Source organism: Silurus aristotelis (genome assembly GCF_946808225.1).
Source record: "Silurus aristotelis genome assembly, chromosome: 28".
NCBI classification, from domain to species: Eukaryota; Metazoa; Chordata; class Actinopteri; order Siluriformes; family Siluridae; genus Silurus; species Silurus aristotelis.
In genome coordinates, this window is record NC_139601.1 from 15,391,298 (window position 1) to 15,411,679 (window position 20,382).

Genomic DNA, 20,382 nt, shown 5'->3' on the forward strand with positions numbered 1-20,382 from the left:
CTGAAATGCAACTGCTAGCCTGCTTAAACCAGCCGGTGTTCAAGTGTGCATCAACTTTCAAACACCATTTCTTCAGCCATTAATCAAAAGGCCAACATACATTGAGAAATTAAATTGTGTTTTGCAATCCACCAAAAAAAAAACTAAGCGAAGACATATTTGAGGAAACAAGTTCTGATCCTTAGCAGCTGCACTGACTCAGACACAAGATTGTGTACAAGGCCTTGAAAATCTTTGGACATCCACAGTGCAGCAGTTTGATCTCTGAACATACAATATATTCAGAAAAAAGCCTTATATATCCTCGTACCCCTTCCAACCAGCACACGCCATATTTCAGTGTCTTCTGTTTGGCAAAAGACACAGATGCAGAAGATGTAAGCTGCTTTAAAAGGAAAAAAAACTGCCATCTGAGATCTCCTGCTTCAGATGCTGCTGGAAAGCTCTTGCTTTTATCTGTCTGTACGTCCCGAATGTTCTTGTTTTTTTTCTTCGAAAAAAGACACTGCTACACTTTGTCTATCTGCATTCCAAGTCATTACCATTACACGCCAATTCAAATCATCAACCCAACTTAAATTACATGAACTTTCAGGTTACACACTTATCAAAATGTTGGATGTTGGAATCCTGAAAGACACACAACCTAATTGCGTTAAAACGTGCTTTAAAACGAAGACTTCCTAGACATATTCCAGAAGTGGCAGGAAGGATGGGGACGCTGTACGGCTGTGCCAGGGGACCATTTTGAAGGTGATAAGTGTGTAAATAAAAAAAAGTACTTTCTTTTAAACTGAGCCAGTCTCGAATTTGTTATTCCACCTCATATATCCTGTGTAGAATTTATTTTTGTAAACCATGTAAAAAAAAAAAAAAAGACCGAATCCATGAACTAAACTGAATGCAGTTCCTCAAACTCATATTGATCAAGAAAGACCAATGAGAAGCAGGGCGATTTTAGTTATGTAACCACGACAAGGCCGTCACGCAGCGGTATAATAAGGTCATCACGCTCGTCACAGCTGCGTCAGAGCAAACGCTGAGCACATGTGTCAGTCAATCAATACACTTTTTTCACAGTGTAATAGCTATAAATAATCCTTCGCTGCTTTCGGTTAATCGCACGCCCACTATCCAGGGTGACGTCGGATTAAATTATTCAATTATTCAGCTGACAGTCAGACGGCGATAATCTCATGAATAAAACATAATACGCATGCTGAGGTACGATAATTTCGAGAATCAGGGCTATGTGCCTGTCGGGTTTATATTTACCCATTTTTAATCCAGAGTGAGACTGATTTGAATCTTTAGCTGTACCGACGGTGACAGGAAATAAAGGACAATATGGCTACAGAAGAGGGGGTCGTTCAGGGGTCACAGTGGATCATGATATGGACAGCTTTCAACGTTATCGGTTGTTAATTTGTAAGAATAGACTGGCCTTTTTATTTACAAAATAAATTAAAATACCACAGACACACACACACACACACACACACACACACACACACACACACACATTTTTCTTCTGGGTTTTTTTTTTTTTTTTTTTTTTCGTTCCTTTGAAATGCAGAAAAAAAACATTAGCTCCAAACTAATAAATCGGAGGCTGTTAAGAGCAGAAATGCGATGAAAGAGATAGACTGGAACAATTACTGGTAATCAGACACCACTTGAGTGCCTTGCTTCACTGTAAAGAGAGCTGTGTCGAAAGCCAAACCTCGACCATTTTTTACTACTAACAGACTGTGTACTGTGTGCTCAAGCACAACACACTCACACAGACACACACACACACACACACACACATGCGTGCACAAACAGAACGTTCGAGAGCCGAGAGCACAAAAGACATACAGCGTGCCTGGTTGCCTGGGCATCGGAGGCCCGTTGTTCTTGGCAAAGACATGTAAACAAATGTCAGGGAGTGTGGAAAAACACACAAGTGCAGCCTGCTTTCTCTCTTACACACACACACACACACACACATATATATATATATATATATTTATACACACACCACACGCTCAATCACTCGCACACACACACACACACACACACAGTTAACAAGATGCTAAGCTACCAGGCAGGCAGGATTTCAAAAACAGTAATGATTTAATAAACGTGTTCGAGGAACGTCCATTAGCTTCAGTATGTCTGCAGTGAGTGAGAATAATCCGAAAGCGTGTCTCGCTGTTCATACAGAACAACGCCAGCACATTTCACACACTGCTCAATGAGCAATTTTCCCATATCTGGGGTTTTATGATACACAAGAAAAAAAATGCTTTGAATAAATATTCATCCCAATCGGATTATAAAATTTTTTCTAGAGCTACAAATGTGGACGGGATGGGGATTTAATACATTTTAATGTGGCGGAGAAATCAACATAGTATAAAAAAAATGAACTCATAATTAATAAAATATAAATAAAAATAGATAAAATACTTACAACTTGTCAATAAATATTCACCTCCTTCACTAGGGGGATCATCCATTTTTTGGGGAAGGATGTCTCTAGTGTTTAATGCTTTGCAACAAAGATATAACTGTTTCAGCGAACATTACATATTAACTGTAAATATAAATTAATTTAGTTGTTCAGTTTCTTCTACTAAGATGCCTGGGAAGATTTAAGATTGTACCAGTAACTCAGTCTAGCTTTCAAAAGCATTACAACATCCCCCAAGTGTTTGATTCCACACATGGATGGATGGATGGATGGATGGATGGATGGATGGATACTTTATTCATTCCAATGGGAAATGTACAAATGCCAGCAGTATCCACAAACGTAGTCATTTTTAACTCAAGTTTATTAGAATGAATTATTGTGTTTTGTATTGCATGCCTTATTGCCTAAGTCCTGAGGGTTTTTTAACAAGTCCTGTGCAAATCAGAGTGTTAAGGTGCATAGTGTACAGTGTGTAGTACAGTTCAGAACAGTGAGGAATCTCAGCCCCAGTTTTAGTCTAATGATTAATTTCATATCATTAGTTGATATAAACTTTTTTTTGAGTTTACTATATAACTTGTATATAATAAAATTTGCACATAAGAACAATGTCTTTAAACATGTAGATGACATAAGAATATTTTCATGTTGTATCGTTTTTTTTCTGTACTTCCCCCAGTACTCAAATGTAACATTTTCATTCTGAACGAAAAAAAAACCCACTTCAAAAGATTAGCGATATTTTCTATTTTATGGCGGTACGTCTGACATTTAAATGATTAGGATTCGAACGCACTTCAGGTTTGTGAATGAAATGAGATATGAGAGAGAGCGAGAGAGAAAAAGTGTCATCAGTGGGTTTGGGATCAAATAACATGGAAAAAAAAAAATTATTGTTGCCAGTTCCACAAATACTCACGATGAATCACTCAAGCTGCAAAAGTCAAGTCACAAAGTCAAGTCTCCAATAAAAAACAAATTAGATCTGGCATTTCAGATTAAACACTGTTGATTAATTATATTCGATGTTGCACAAATGTTACAGTAGGAATGTTTAAAAGTTCATTTTTCATCCAAAAAATAAGCCCATTTTACTATCTCAAATCTAATGTAAGTAGGCGTGTCACGAACACATAATGTAATTCATGTGCTACTATCTAGATTTTTGTTTAACTTTTGAAATGCACTATATGGTCAAAGGCATATGAACACCTCATATGTGCATTTTGAATGAAGCATTCTAGATTTAATCCCCCTTTCTTGCTACAATAACCTCAATTTTTTTCCATTCCACTACATTTCCACTGCATTTAGTAGCATGGCCAGGGGATTTGTCACAATTTAACCCATGAACATTAATGAGGTCAGGAACTGATGTATCAAATCATTCTTTCATAGACTGCGGTTTGTGCACAGGAACACTTCCATGCTGAATGTTGTCGTGCATTTATATATTTGCTGCAATATAATACAAAAATGCGCTGCATCACAGATAAGTATCTCATGCAGTGTAAATGGCATTTACGCCTGCTAGATGGTGTTGCTAACTTGATATCTGATTGGCACTGTAAAAGCGACTGTTTTTGGTAGGATAGAATCTGTAACATAAACATACATTACTGGATGCAGCACAACTGATAGAAAAGCTAGGAAACTAAGAGAATCGAGTATGAGGAATAATTGAATACATATTAATGGAGAAAATATGAAAAATGTATGTCAATGATTGTAATATGTTTTAACCAACAAAAAGGCCTTGCTGAAGGCCTGCCACTGCAGCATACAAAAAAACCCCAGACAATTGTGTATGTGTGTTTGTGTGCATGTGTAAGACTGGAAAATGTAGCTACTCATCATTTGTTTGAAGATGATCAACATTGGAAAGATCAGCACTGACTCTTCTTATTGTAAAAAGCTGCCCACAAGTGTTTTTGTTTTGTTTTTGTTTTTGTTTTGTTTTTTACAAAAGGCTTTAACAGTGAAAGAATTGAAAGGGAACAGTTATCCCACAAAGTATTACTTAATCTATTTGTTTCATTATTGCTCATTTCCTGACCAGTGATATGTTTTTAAGAATATTAAAAGCCAATATTTTCCATTTTGGTCTTTTTTTTTTTTGCCCAGGAGAATATTTTACATTATACCCCTTAAACGTATACTTCATAACCTTGATGGTAAACATTCTTTGTCTTGAGAATACCAGAGGTATAGCACTAATTTATTACTTTTAATCAGAAAGATCTCTCTAGATATGAGGCATGTAAATATCCTCAGCTAACATCTGCATGAGCAATTATGTGCAAACCCAAAGCCAAAGTTTTATTTAATCTCCTTAACCTTTTAATGATATATTACGTGCATCCTGTGTTTGTCCTACGATGCCACACACAGGCTCGGGTTTGACACTGACCAGACACGCAGCTGTTCTCGAACAAACTTCATAGTTTAAAAAGCAGTCATGTGGAATTTGAGAAATTGCTTTTGCGCCCATCGGCACATGAGCACTACAGTATATTAAAGTCCAGGCTCTTTCGAGTTTCCAGCATAAGAGAAGGTTCAGGCTGAATCATGGATGCATTTAGAGCACTAAATACGATTTGGCCTGCTTAGGAAGGGAAGGCACCAGAGATCATATTTCATACTGCAGACGGCTCTGTTTTCTGCAGTCTAACTATGCGGTATTATCTCTGCGCTAGGGAGCAGCAAATGTGCAAGGCCCAATGTGGGATACACACTTAGTCCATTAAAGCCAAGCCACAGGATCCTCCTGCAGCTCTTCAATCCGACCTCAAAAACACTTTAATGGCTTTTACTAAACCCTTGATGGTGCATTTTAATGACTAATGACTTGTTAATTATTTAAAAACAAATGATATAAAGCAAATACAGATTGCAGAAGTGGACATTGTGTCTAATATCAAAAGAAATCTTAAGGGTTTATGATTTTTTTTTATATTGTGTCATAAAAAAATGATCTAGGATCATTTTTGCTTTTTGCAAGACCACCACTGTCAAATACAAGTCCAACAAGTCCAATACCAAGACTAGCTGAGATCATATCAAGTCTTTAAAGGGTTCTAAAGATAAAGTCCGAATGAAACGAAAGTCAACTTCCTCGAACGTTCTCAAGACGTTCTCAAGCTTTACTTCAAACTAGTGGGCTTTAAACATCTGTGCTATAAACCAGTGATGAAGCTTTTTTTCTAGAAGATGAACTTCCTTCATACAAACAACGACGATTTTCATTCAGCACGAAGACTCATCATATTTAGTAAAACCACTGCCTAAAACAATCAAATGAAATTATTTCCAAAACAATTCTAAACAAGGTTTATTTATTTATTCATTTTTTTACCCGCCCAGGGTGTATGAAGGATCTCAATTTGTGAATGTGTTATAAACAATATGGACAAAAGTATTGGATCACCTGACTATTTCAGCCATATGTGATTCTTCTTCAGACTGTTACTACAAAGTTGGAGACATAATCGTATAGGATGACTTTGGATGCATAAGCTTACATTTTTTTTTTCGCCCCTGTACACGAAGATAGTTCCATGACGATATCCTGCAACAGAGCTTTGTCCTCAATGAATTGAAACACTAACTGCACCCTCACCCTAAAAGAGCTCTGAGAAGCCTTCCTAATAGACTGAAGGTTATTATAACAAATGAAGATTAAATGTGGAATGGAATGTTTAAAAAGCACATACCAAACTTATAGTCAGGTGTCCACAAATGTTTGTCCATATTCTAATGAAGATGTTCTACCACCATGTTCCAAAAAACATGAAGGTAATTCTAGACACCATTTTTTAAGAATATTCGGTAAAACAGTGAATAATAAAAAGCGTTCATTGTCGAATATCAAAAATGTATATAGAAAATAATCAAAACGAAAAAAAAATAATAATTCTTCCATTGTTATATCTAAATGTACGTTACCTATAAATTCCACAGGCATTGAAGTTCATTATAAGTGGCATAGCAAAGGACTTTTAATAAGAATTTATAAATTAATTAATTAATTTTTTGAAATACTTTTTGTTTAGTAATTTTTTTATTAAAACTCTTTTTTTTAGCATTTTTTTTTATTAATTCGGTTTCATACAAAAAGTGTTAACTGTTTCACTCTTCGATTCAGGAATACAAAAATGATTCTTTTCAATTTTTTTTTTTTTTCAGCATTAAAACGGAATCTAATCGTAAAGCTAATCTAACTAAATTGAATCAAAGCGAATTAGTACACCAATTATAATTACTGACAAATCAATAAGTACAAAGAAGCAGATGGATCTCTTGAGTTCTGTATATATTAAAACTCCTTACTTGGAGCAGGTGCTCATAGCTGTAACGACACGTGTCAATCTGTGTGAAGCTTTATAACATGTCTTTATAAGCTTACCGCTGTTGTAGCCGCAGCCTGCTTGGACTCTTCAGTCAGGAAAGTTAGCATCTTTTCCACTTTCTGCGCTTCTTCTGCAGTGATGTAGTCTGTATCTGTATGAGAAAAATATACATAATGACATTTATTGCACAAAAACCTTGCAGTTCAGGTTCACATAAATTGAAAATGATATTATATAAAAACATGTAACTATTTATATGGTGAGGTTTTCTATAACAAACCTTTTTTATGAATTATATATACTCCTAGAAGCACAAGAAACATTTTTCCCTTGTTATTTGCACTTCTGCTACTATGTGATATACTCTATAGATACTAGGTGATCTAAACATAGAATAATTACTATGTATGGAAATATTTACCTCATTTCGCTGCACAATGCACCTCTTTATTTGCACAATATATCATTCCTATAGCTGGTCTCTACTCCATAAACATATGATATAATATATTCATGTATACTGTATATACAAAAATTTACACACATGTGTATATATATATATATATATATATACACAGTACAGACCAAAAGTTTGGACACACCTTCTCATTCAAAGAGTTTTCTTTATTTTCATGACTATGTAAATTGTAGATTTACACTGAAGGCATCAAGGGCTATTTGACCAAGAAGGAGAGTGATGGGGTGCTGCGCCAGATGACCTGGCCTCCACAGTCACCGGACCTGAACCCAATCGAGATGGTTTAGGGGTGAGCTGGACCGCAGAGTGAAGGCAAAAGGGCCAACAAGTGCCAAGCATCTCTCGGGGAACTCCTTCAAGACTGTTGGAAGACCATTTCAGGTGACTACCTCTTGAAGCTCATCAAGAGAATGCCAAGAGTGTGTAAAGCAGTAATCAAAGCAAAAGGTGGCTACTTTGAAGAACCTAGAATATGACATTTTTCAGTTGTTTCACACTTTTTTGTTATGTATATAATTCCATATATAATTCCACATGTGTTCATTCATAGTTTTGATGCCTTCAGTGTAAATCTACAATTTTCATAGTCATGAAAATAAAGAAAACTCTTTGAATGAGAAGGTGTGTCCAAACTTTTGGTCTGTACTGTATATATACACACACACACACACACATACACACACACACACACACACACACACACACACACATATTAATTTTGGGTGTAACAGTACACGTATTCGTACCAAAAATATTTTTGTATAGAGCTTGTGGTTTGGTTCACATGTTTACCGGATGCGATCCTTTTTACGTGTGGAACATGGTTAGATTCTGAGTTCCCTCAGGAATGTATTAAGTGCCGGACTTCAAGTTTGCTTAGTCTCCGCCTCGCATTTTTAAAGCATTTTTTATTATTATTATTATTATTACACCTGAAAACATACACAGCAATGCCAGGGGTATAAAAGAAGAAACGAGAGTTAGTGCAGTGTTACTTTGGCTACTCACTCCATACCAGAAATGAGATTTGTTTTGCGCGTGCAGGAAGTGGATAGCGGCTAACGATAGCGCCAGTCTGGTATTCGTTTGCGCCAATTTAATTGATTACTCAATTTGATCAATTTAATAAAAAGTGTATTGAGTTTATTGAATTTATTCTATTTTATTTTTATAAAATATTATTTCATATATTATTTAACCAGGCAGGAATTTTATTTAAAATTGTTTTGAAAAATGTCAATTCTTTGAATCTTCATGTTCACAATCTTCTCGGTTGGACACCATGATTAAAACCCCACCATTAATGATTTGTTGTAACAGCGCTGCCTGTCAAGCTTCATTCCTTTTATACCCAACTGCACATCAAATATTCATTTAATGATATGTCTATGTCTATGTAATTCTTTATTAGCTTTATTATAAATCATCATCATCATAAGATTTACAGATAAAACAGGATTTTATGGGACTAACATTAGACACTGTGTTGCTTTCCATTTCATCAGCCTCAGCCTTGACTGGCAGAGTAGAAAGAAAAAAAAAACAAAAAATGAAAAGCATCTTGTGAGTCTAATTTACGCTGCCACTCCATCAATCAGTAGGCCAAACCCTGGGTGCTTCTCTCTCCAGCCATTTTATCACAAATGCATTTAGACCTTGAGATTAACTTGATGATTGTGGGGAGAGGTGGAAGAAAGTCAGTCAGCTGTCTTCTAGTCTTTCCTTGCTTTCTATTGTTTCATTTCCCAGTTGCAATTTCATGCCTGTCTAGTCTGCAAGCTCCTGAGTTAGCCTCTATACTGCCAATCATCATTGCTTTGGACTGATGAGCAAAATGCCGGCAGCCATCCCAATGACAAGAGGCTGGAGAGCGATACTAATAAATATCCCAACTGAATAATAAATGCATTAATGCACTCAGAGAATTCAGATTCGGAAAAGAATCTGCAATTGTCACTCATGTGACTGGCAATATACTGTCGTCTAAAGTGATGGATTTGAATTTGAAGAGATTTGGCCCAACTTCCATGGAATGCCAGATTTTTCACTAGTTCAAGCTTGAATATGAATAGTATTGTTTTTTTTCAATGCATAATGATCCATCATTTGTTGTTCCACAATATAAAAACTAGCTTCCATTATAATTTTAACAATTCTAAACTTTATATTTAACCTGGTTTTTTTTTTTTTTTTTTATGTGTGTTTCAACAGCCATGATTTTGTAATTATCATCTGTAAAAACTGAAGAACCTTTGTTCCAAAAAATAATAGTCCATTTTTTTTATAAATATAGTTATTAATATATAGTGAACGCCAAATTTGTACTGTTCAGTGACTTTAAACAGAATTCCATAGAGCACATTCGTTAGCTAAGAGAGCAGATGGGAACGTGTCACATCTGGTAAATCCAATATGCATGTGAGATTGACGCTGCATATTAATAAGGGTGCTTCTAAAAATGTTTTCGTGTCAATTAAATATTTGCTGCTTTCAGATCGAAAGTAAAAAAACTTTAATGGTAAAGGTCTTTCCAACTGTTCTAGACAATAACAGAATTCATTGAGACACAAATGCAGAGAAACGCATTAAACAAAATGACATTTTTATCTAATATTTTCTTCCAGTAGCCACCCAAAGGGAAAGCCCATGCCCACCCCCACCACGCCATCAAGATGTTAATTGGCTTCTCAACTCAGTCTAAAAGATCCATATCGTAACTCCCTGCAACTGGATCAATCCATTCTCTCCACTAAGTTGGCAGCTGGAAGACAGCCAAAGGTTTCCCATTTGTGTGAACCACTGATCCAATGCAGTATGATCACACCCATTTGATGAAAAACATCTTGTGAAGGCTTCCTTATCCTTAGCACGGTGCATTTACATATTCTCTTTGGCACAACTTCTCGGTAAACCTGTAATGCTTTGATAGGCCCTGGTACACAATCATGTTCTGTAGGCAGTAGACTATTTTTGAATTCAGCAAGCTCTTCTCAACAAAATATCTCAATGAAGTAATCAGCAGTGACTGCTGAATAGCACCGATAAGGGATTTGCAATTAATCTCTGACAGGTAAGCAAAGAAACGAGAGACGAGACGTCGAATCAGTTAAAATTCCCGCAACAAACACGAGATATTTTCACTTGTGAAGATGTTTTTTCCCCAGTGCTTTTGGTGGTAGAGAACCTTAATGTAGTCTAATGTATTTATTATTTTCAATTACAATATTATAATAAACCAAATATAGGATTATTAAACCCTTTATGCTAATTTTAAACTTCAAATTGTCTTGTTGAATTTTTAGATCTTTTTGCTATTTCTTTTTTTACTTTTCATTTCCAGAAATAACAAAATAAGAAAAATCTGAAAGTTTCAATGGGCAATAATGTCCAGAAACAGATTTCTGATATTTGGATCTTTTAAAATGAAATACTGAATTTAATTAAATTTAAGATATTTTCACTTGGTAAGAAACTTCTTTTTTACCTTGAGGCCACAGTGTCTGAAATACTCCTGCAACCTCCATTGTCATTCCATTTGCAGTTCACTTGCTGATTTTCTTCCATATTAACATGTATAGAAATAATTCAAGGGTGAAGTCTTGCCAAACAGTTTGCAACGTTATAAATCTTGTTATTCTCCTGTTTACTTATACTGCATCTGACCTTTTATGTTCTTAGTTGCTTCTTTGGCTTGTTCTCTGCCAATTTGTCCTGTAAAATGTTTACTGCCTACTGTGTGATTACCAACTTTGATCTGAATTGCGATTTCGTTTTTGTATGTATGAACTGTATGGCAATGTGTATTAAAACACCTTCTGAGCATGGATCCTAACCTGTGAAAGTTAAAGTTGCTTTCATGCTTTTTAAAACCCACAGGTTTAGATCAGAATCGTCATAAAGGTGCAAGTTTATGGCTTACATTTATAACTTGGCATTTGGAAGAACGCCCTTATTAACAGCGACGTACAATATTTCATTTTTATACAAGAGAGCAGTTGAGGGTTGAGGAGCTCAGCAGTGACAGCTTGGTAGTGCTGGGATTCGAACTCATGACCTTGTCCTGAAACATTTTTAAACATAATTAATTAACACATTTTTGGTGCATATCATTAATGATGCAGCATATTCTTAGTCCCTAGAACCCAGCCATTAGGGTTGCACAAGCCAGTGCACTCTTAGTGCCGGTCCCAAGCCCGGATAAATGGGGAGGGTTGCGTTAGGAAGGGCATCCAGCGTAAAAACGTACCAAATCGAATTTGCAGATCACGAATCAGAAATTCATACCAGATCGGTCGAAACCTGAGTTACCAACAACTGCCACAGGTATCGTTATCCAACAGGGTACTGGTGGAAATTGGGCTAGTGTTGCCTGAAGGAGGAGAAGGAGAGGAGGACGACGTCTACAGAGACGGCAGGGAATGGAGAAGTGGAGGAGAGTGAAGGTTTGGGTTGATTCTTGAATTGTTGGTACTATCACTAGTAGAGGAAGAGAGGTAGCTGATATGATGGAGAGAAGAAAGGTAGATATGCTGTGTGTTCAGGAGACCAAGTGGAAAGGGAGTAAGGCCAGGAACATTGGAGGTGGGTTTAAACTGCTCTATCATGGTGTGGATGGAAAAAGAAATGGTGTAGGAGTGATCCTGAAGGAAGAGTACAGTGTGTAGTGGAGGTGAAGAGAGTTTCTGATAGGGTGATGAAAGTGAAGCTGGAAGTTGAAGGCGTGATGATAAATGTCATCAGAGCCTATGCTCCACAAGTGGGTTGTGAGATGGAGAAGAAGAAAAAAATTCTGGAGCGAGTTAGATGAAGTGGTAGAAGGTGTACCTAAGAATGAAAGATTGGTGATTGGGGCAGACTTTAATGGGCATGTAGGTGAAGGGAACAGAGGTGATGAGAAGGTGATGGGTAGGTATGGCCTTAAAGAATGGAATGTGGAAGAGAAGATGGTGGTAGATCTTGAAAGAAGAAGAAGATTCTTAGTCCCTAGGATAATATGCTGTATGTATTAAATTCCCCACAAAAACATTACCAAAAAAAGCTGTTTAGGTAATGGTAACCCTGCTGCAGTTTCTTTCCACCGATGGAAGCAGCAGATGCTCAGCAATCACTAACTATATACTTTTATTGTGTAACTGTTGCCGCATAGTATTTCACATAGCTATGCATGGACAAACAATAGGCTTTTGTACAATCCATTTTAACTTCACAAAAGGCTAAAAATTCTGATAAATGCATACGCGATACACCCAGTAAGTCCGACTGCTTAGAGTAAAATCACAAAGAAATTTGCGACATACAAAAAAGAATTGCTTGAAGTTCGAATTACACTCACATAACTATCAGTAGGAAAACATTTTCAGCCCTGACATTTATATCTAAAAGTCGCTGCATGGAAAAAGATTTTTATCTACGAACAAACCAGATCCAATTCTACAACAAGATCGTCAAAAATATCAAACAAAAAGTTTGTTTGGTGGAGGTGCATAACTGCCTGACAGGCAAAAGTCAATTAATTTATATAAGGTGTTAATGAAAATGTAGACAATACTGTAGCTGTCTTACTCCGTATGCAACTGTATGTATGGGTAAGATTGTTTTATGTCAATGGCTGACATAAACTACTGTACCTGTGAGAGCTAAGGTTTAAATGCACACCTTCCGTCCAATCAGAATCGATCATTCAGATGGAGCAGATGCGATGTGCATCTCAATATATAGCCAGCGATACAATACACTACAGATACACATGAAGTAGCTAGCAAAGCGATGTGATACGTTTCACCCCTACTGCGATGCTGTGCGATCCGATTTTGATTCAATTCAACACGATTCAATGCAATAGAGAAAATATAAAGCAATGCAATTCAACATAGTACAGATAGTTCGCTTTTATTTATTTCGCTCAGACAGACAGCAAATCATAAATTAAGTGCCTTCTGACTTCTAATGTATAACCCTTTCAAGAAAACAAGTCTTTGTAGTGTGCAAAAAAAAAAAGAAAAAGACGAAATAAAACCAGACTTTTTTTTTTTGTTCTGTCTGAAGGAAAATGCAGCTCTACCTCTGCCATGTTAATCTTTGTCCTTTGTGGCTCTCATGAGTGATTGTAAAAAGTCATATTCATGTAGCAGCAGTGGTGCTGAGAGAACACGTTTTACATACGGTTTAGCAGAGAAATCGATCTACATAATTACATGTAAATAAAGTTTTTTTTACTGATGCAAATATGTGTCAAATTGTGCATCATGATTTAAATGGCAACTTGTATCCGATGCACACTTAAAAAATTTATTAATTAATATTTATATACAGTATGTATTTAATATACAGTATATATCTATTTACACTTTGTTCTAACAAACAAATATCTGTTTTACACTCTTGGTCTCTTTTGCTGTGATGTTGGCACAGCTCTACACTCAAATCAAATTTGACCTCAATTCTCGGTTCCCTACTGCTGAAATGCAAATGAGCAACTGTAAATTTAAAAGCGAGGCTTCGGGCAAAACACTGCTGCTGCATTAGAAATGGCCTCTGATACCAAATGAACCGGTTAAAGGGTGCAAAGCAAGGGAGAAGGATGAGGGGGCTAGAAGAGAAAAGAGGGAAGGGAGGGAGCGAATGGCAACCGGCCATGGTGTCCATGGCGACCCTACAGTCCCCATGGGAACCAGGCAGCCCAAGGCATGTCCTCGTCCAACAGGCGGACAGCTCGGTAAGAGGCCAAGCCACACAGGCCTCATGGTGAGTTGGAAATTTAAGTCATTTTATAAACTGTTATACAGCTGTAGAATATGGACATATCGCAGACAAGGGACACAATCACGAAAATCATTTGGGGGCTTGTTGTGAATCTTATGACTAAAGTTTTTTTGTTTGTGTATTACATACTTAAGCTTACAAATGTTTGTGTTATGAATGACTTCCTTACAAAGGGCGGCAATGCATTCGTTCAATCTCTGGTAGAGTCACACATTTGACTGCTTTTCTCTGTACTTCATTACCAGAAAAAACAATGTGAAAAGCTGAGGCTTTCATAAATACTATGTATAGTGGCAATTGTTTTTCTCTTCTAAAAGAAACAAATGCTTGTTGAAGATGATTGTGATGTTTTTTGTGATGTTAGGGGTTGAAGCAGCACTCAAGCCTAAACGACTTGATTCGGAAATCTCTTGAAGAGCTCTCGTCTATTCATCTCTCGAGAAAAATCTTGCTTTGTGCACAAGCCTTACATGGAGTGCAGATGCATCGGCTCCATCTAGACTAAATAATTTATGAAGGTACTATACAGCTTGGTGTGGCGACGGCTTGAGGTCTGTAAAGTGGTCAGAAAAGCAGAACTGCACCACATGGCTAGACTGGAAACAATCAATGGCACTGCAGTGCAGCCTTGTGCATGTGTCTTAATGTCAATTATCCGGTTCCGTGCAATTAAAATAATAGGATGGAACGAAGGTGACATTACAGGAGTATGCTTGAAGCTCACGGCAACCTTCAAATGATTCCAGCAGCCTTTTGCTTTACTGTAAATCGAAATTAGATACATCAAATAGGACACTTTGCTAAAAAGCAATCAGTTTCTTTCACATTGTTATGACCTATACAAGTCTATCACAATACGATACTACCTATGTATCAAATCAATAAAAAAAAAACATAATTATTCAGACAATTGGCTGAATTTGCTAAAAGACGCAATTCATTTCTCCACCTTCACTCATTGATTGCATTTTCTTTATTCTCTGTTCCATACAAACTATAAATGGTGTCTTTTTTTTTTTTTTTTACTTTTTTTACACACATGCAGTATGTTAAAGCAGACAGATGTTTCAGATTACATTTTTTTCCCAACCTAATCCTATTTTTCGCCATCACAAAAAAAGGAAACACAAATAATAGGTTTGAATGAAATAATAGAAATCAGCAAGGTTCTGAATTGTCAAAAATCTTTTTTTTTTTTTTCTTCATTTTCTCCCGCTTATCCGTAATTCGGGTCGCGGGGGCAGCAGTCTAAGCAGATTCCCCAGACACTTCTCCGTGTCCAGGGATCAGGCTGTCAAGGCCCCCGCCTTCGACTGCTGCCCAATCCTCTCAGCACCAGTCCCTTACGGTCCCTCCTACAGGTGGTGAGCCCACGGGAAAGCGGCCCCACGTCGCTCCGACGTCACGGTCCTTGATTTTATTTTTCTCATAAGGGTCCCCTGGAGCATAGAGGGTTAAGGGCCTTGCTCAAGGGCCCAAGAGTGGCAGCTTAGTGATACCGGGGCTTGAACCCCTGACCTTCCGATTGGTAACCCAGCGCCTTAACCGCTGGAGCCACCACTCCCCTTGTCAAAAATCTAAAATCTAAAAATAAATCGAAACAAAACTGATTGGCTTTCAAGCCCTAAAGCAGTAAATCAGTAAAAATATATTATTCGATTGTAAACGTCTAAAATCTTCCCTGTGAACAAAGTATTTCTTTCTGTGAATTGATTGTGACATACATCCATGCATACATATACCTCCATACATTTATTTACTTATTTATACAAATTTAAAGCTTCATTTAAAAATAGCAATGACTGGTTTAGTTTCTGAAGATATTCAGGAAAAAAAATCTTAATTTTGTGATAAACTTGTATTTATTGGTTACAAAAACTTGCCTTGAATTGATTTTATATAAAATAAAAAAATAGAGTTTTTAAGCAATATTTCTTTACTTTTCTGAAAATTAAGCCCCACCAGCCCCACCTATCTCTGGCTGCTCTCAGCTTCAGCTTGTCCACAACACATCTCTCCACACACCCATCCGTCCCTATCCCCCCTACCAATACCCCAGCCCCCACTGCCACCCTTGCCCTTAACAGATGACCAGGTGAGGATGAAGCTCAGGTGGATCAAAGCGAGGAAGGCTGCGGACACAGACGGAATCAGCTCTAGGCTGTTTAAGATCTGTGCAGACCAACTGTTGCATATTGTTGTATTGTCTGAGCCTGAAGTTGGATCCTGTGTGGTACATGTACCAAAGACGTCTCGCCCAAAAGACTTTGAGGACTATAGACGAGAAGCGCTGACCTCACATCTGAAGAAGAGTTTGAAGAGCATAGTGCTTACTCAACTCCGACCTTTGGTGAGCCCAGCAACGGATCCCCTTTAGTTTGCCTACCAACCAGGCATAGGTGTGTCATATTCCTCCATAATAGGGCTTTGTCACACCTAAAAAAGCCTGGGAGCATGGTTAGAGTCATGTTTTTTGACCTCTCTAATGCTTTTAACACCATCCAACCTACACTCCTGAGGGATAAGCTGGTGTACATGGGGGTGGACCATCATCCATCGGCCCGGATACTGGATAACCTCACAAACCGACCACTGAATGTGAAGACTCATGACTGTGAGACTGACATGATTGTCTTCAACACTGGAGCCTTGAAGGGAACGTTGCTCCGTTGCTCAGCTCAGCTCATCAACCTGTCACCTGCAAAAGTTCTCTGAAGACTCTGCCATCGTCAGCATGATCACAGATAATGACAGGAAGTACAGAGGACCGATCCAGGACTTTGTGGACTAGTGCCAGTGGAGCTGCCTCAAGATAAATAGGGGAAAAACTGGTGGTGGATCTCCACCAACACAAACAATCTTCACTTTCACCAGTGAACATTCAGGGAAAAGGCATTAAGATATTGGACTCTTATAAATACCTGAGTGTTCACCTGAACAGCAAACTGGACTAAACAGATAATACAGAGGCAATAAACTACAAAGGACAGTGTAGACCAGGGGTGTCAAACTCAGGCCTGCGGGCCAAATCAAAACTATATTTGGCCCGTGAAAATTATATCAAATGTGTATTAGAACTGCCTGCCAGTATACAGCGCATACACTGCTAATACTACAAATCCCAGAATGCTTTGGGTGCGGTGGCGCGTCAGTCGAGACCGCTGAAAAACTCTCAGCGCTGAATTTACTCCGCGATTTACCGACTTTGAAGCCCAGAAATGCAGAAATGAACTGCTCAGTAATCGGTTTGTGGTTGACGTGGAAAACGCACCAACCAACCTCCAAATGGAACTGATTGAACTCCAGTGTAGAGACACGATCAAGTCAAAGTACGACTCTGTGTGTGCTGCACAGTTTTCATGTTTCCTCCCCGACGCACTGCTCCAACTCCGGTTCCAAGCTGCTCAAACGCTCTCTATCTTCGGCATCTCATATCTTTGTGAGCAACTGTTCTCTTTGATGAAGATGAACAAAACACCCAGAACAAAACACTCAGGAGTCTCACTGATGAACACATTCACTCAATCCTGAGGATTTCCTCAGCTCAGAGCCTAAACCCAGACACTGCATCTAAGAAGACACTTGCATCTAAGAAGAGATGCCAGGTATCTGGTTTGAACCAATGTGCATCAGAGTAAATCAGAGTGTAGCAAACTGAGCTTGAATCAATGTTGTCTTTATACATCTTTTCTACTCCAAGGCATGGACCTTTAATGGTTAAAAGATTGCTTTTTTTTAATTGAAGGAAATGATTATTATTTTTGGTTGTGTTGTTGTTGGCCGGTGAACAAAGTTTTACACTAAAAAGGAATTTGAAAGGCTACAGATAGAGAGAGAGAAACATAATAAGAAACTAAAGTTTGTTTCCATATGAAAAGGTTCAACATTACACATCTGGAGAGACGGAAAACATGCACAATTGCAGTGAATTTTTCAATAATTATTGAGTTTGGCCCGCGACTTCATCCCACTTTTAAATTTTGGCCCACTGTGAATTTGAGTTCGACACCCCTTGGTGTAGACTCTTTCTGCTGTAGAGATTCGAACATTTTGGAGTGCAGGGAGCACTACTGAAAACTTTTTTTGGCTCTGTGGTAGCCATCTTCTAAGGAATGGTCTGCTGGATATTTACTGCAGAAGAGATTGGACAAGTTGATCAGGAAGGCCAGCTCATTCCTGAGGATGCCCCTGGACACAGTACAGGAGGTGGGAGAAAGGAGGATGGTAGCAAAGCTATTATCATTGCGGAAGAATGACTTTCACCCCCTTTATGAAACATCTCTGAACAGTTCTTTCAGTGAAAGACTGTTACATCCTATGTGTCTGAAGGAACGATACTGAAGGTATTTTCTTCCTGCTGCCATTAGACTTAATATTCTGAGCTGCTCCCAGTGAACCAGTAACTACTACTATTATTATTGTTGTTTTTCTCTTATGTATTTCTATACTGTACTGTATATATTTGTTCTTTGTTTCTGCTGTAACATAGGAATTTCCCTACTGTGGGACACATGAATGTTTATCTTATCTAATCTTATCTTATCTCATAATTTATTTATTCGTTCGTGACTCATTCATTCATTCATTCAAAGCTCTCCTTTCAAACCTATCTACTTTATGTCATCCCACTGCCTGAACTGCTCCGAACACATAACCACAAAAGCAACAGCTTACGAATAAATGGATCGCATACGCATCCAGATTTTATAGATTGCATAAGAACGCTTCTTCAATTAACCTGAATTTATTCACTAGGTGATAAGGCTGAACTGAAATGATTAAGATCCTGGGAGCAATTCATCCTGCATGATAATGATGATAATGATGATTATAGGCTTTTAACACGATGTAGTAAGATTTCTAGAAGAGCCGCATGACGGCGGTCACAGAGATAGCTGTAATTTCTTTCCCAGCTGTGCTAAGATAATGATTAATGAACTGCTTTTTTGGAGGGTTATGAAAAGCTATTTAGGTGTCGGATTCTGATGTTCAATTGGAAAAAGAAATGGATTTAAGGTGAAGTGAATGCCAAAGTAAATTAAATATGACACTTCAGTGTTACTTAAATGTCATAAATCAATAGGATGCATACAATTATTGTGTGAACAGTATGTGTGAAACTATACGATTAGGAAAAATGTTCTGTTTAAAGGTTTGTATGAAATGTTCTAAATATGACATAGTCTCCAGTAAATTGTATGTTCACCCTTTGATCTTCTACATCTTTTGTTTTCCCTTAACAGCTTTTGGATAATCATGGCTGTAATATTTATGAAGGCTGTAGCACCCCCTTATCAAACATCCTTCCTGAAAAATTGATCCTGACCAAATTGCCATCCTAATTTCTACCAATTTCTCTTACAGGATTCAGCCATTTCTTAATTGAACATCCTTTTATTGGTAGATTAAATTATAAGACAAAAACTTCTTTAATCAAAAAGTCTTCGGTGATGTAACGGGTGTAACTGTGGTCTGAAAAAAAAAAGGTTTAACTTAATAATCCTTTCTCTTGTGAAACCTTTCCATGAAATAGCCTCACAGCAGTATAAGTACCTTTCACTGACATTGAAAAAAGCCAGACAAATCAAACACTGTCTGTTATACGCTAAAATCGCTCTTTCTTTAAAACAAAAAAAAATGCTGTAAAGTTTTTTCCCAAGGCAGTGACTATGTCCTGTTTTCCTGTCACAACCCAGGGGCCAGAAAAACACAAATCCAACGTGTATTTGTGATTGATGACCAAAGCTAGACAGTACTGTGAAAGTTCTTATATCTTTTTTTATACAACACTAATCTGGCCTTAGTAGAACTCGTCTGAACAATATACAACTAATATGTTCGAAATATTACAAATCTGTTCCATACAACTCTAATCTTATCATTACAGCACTAATCTGGGCTGTTGATCACGTCTGCAATATGGTCTATACAACAGTAATCAGGTCTATATAGCACCGATTTGGTCTATACAATACTAATCTGGTTCATTATAACACTGGGCTGTCCAACTGGTCTATATTAAACTAATCTGGTCTATACAACAGTGACTTGGTCTATAATATACTAATTCTATATAAGATTACTGTTATATAGGCCATATTAGTGTTATATAGACCTTATATAGATATGGATATATAGATTTCTGCTGTAATTAGACCATTTGCTCATAATGTGTCCGAATTGTGTAAATTACTCGATAATAATTTCTGGTTTAAAGTATTGTGTGTGTATATAAAACCACTATTCACTGCATATCAGCAAGACTTTGATTAGCTAAGACTCTCAGAGAACAGCTTCGGGTCTACAACTGTATCACAACTGTGCTGATGTTC

At 37.4% G+C, this 20,382-nt stretch overlaps 1 protein-coding gene across 1 annotated transcript in view; it reads right to left on the reverse strand.

Moving 5' to 3' along the window:
• The window catches only part of rnf123 (ring finger protein 123), a 166,419-nt gene that overhangs the window by 24,970 nt on the left and 121,067 nt on the right, over window positions 1–20,382 (reverse strand). Inside the window, exon 37 of the mRNA XM_083534394.1 lies at window positions 6,867–6,961. Within this exon, the coding sequence (XP_083390520.1) occupies window positions 6,867–6,961 (95 nt within the window). The remainder of the gene's footprint in view (window positions 1–6,866; window positions 6,962–20,382) is intronic.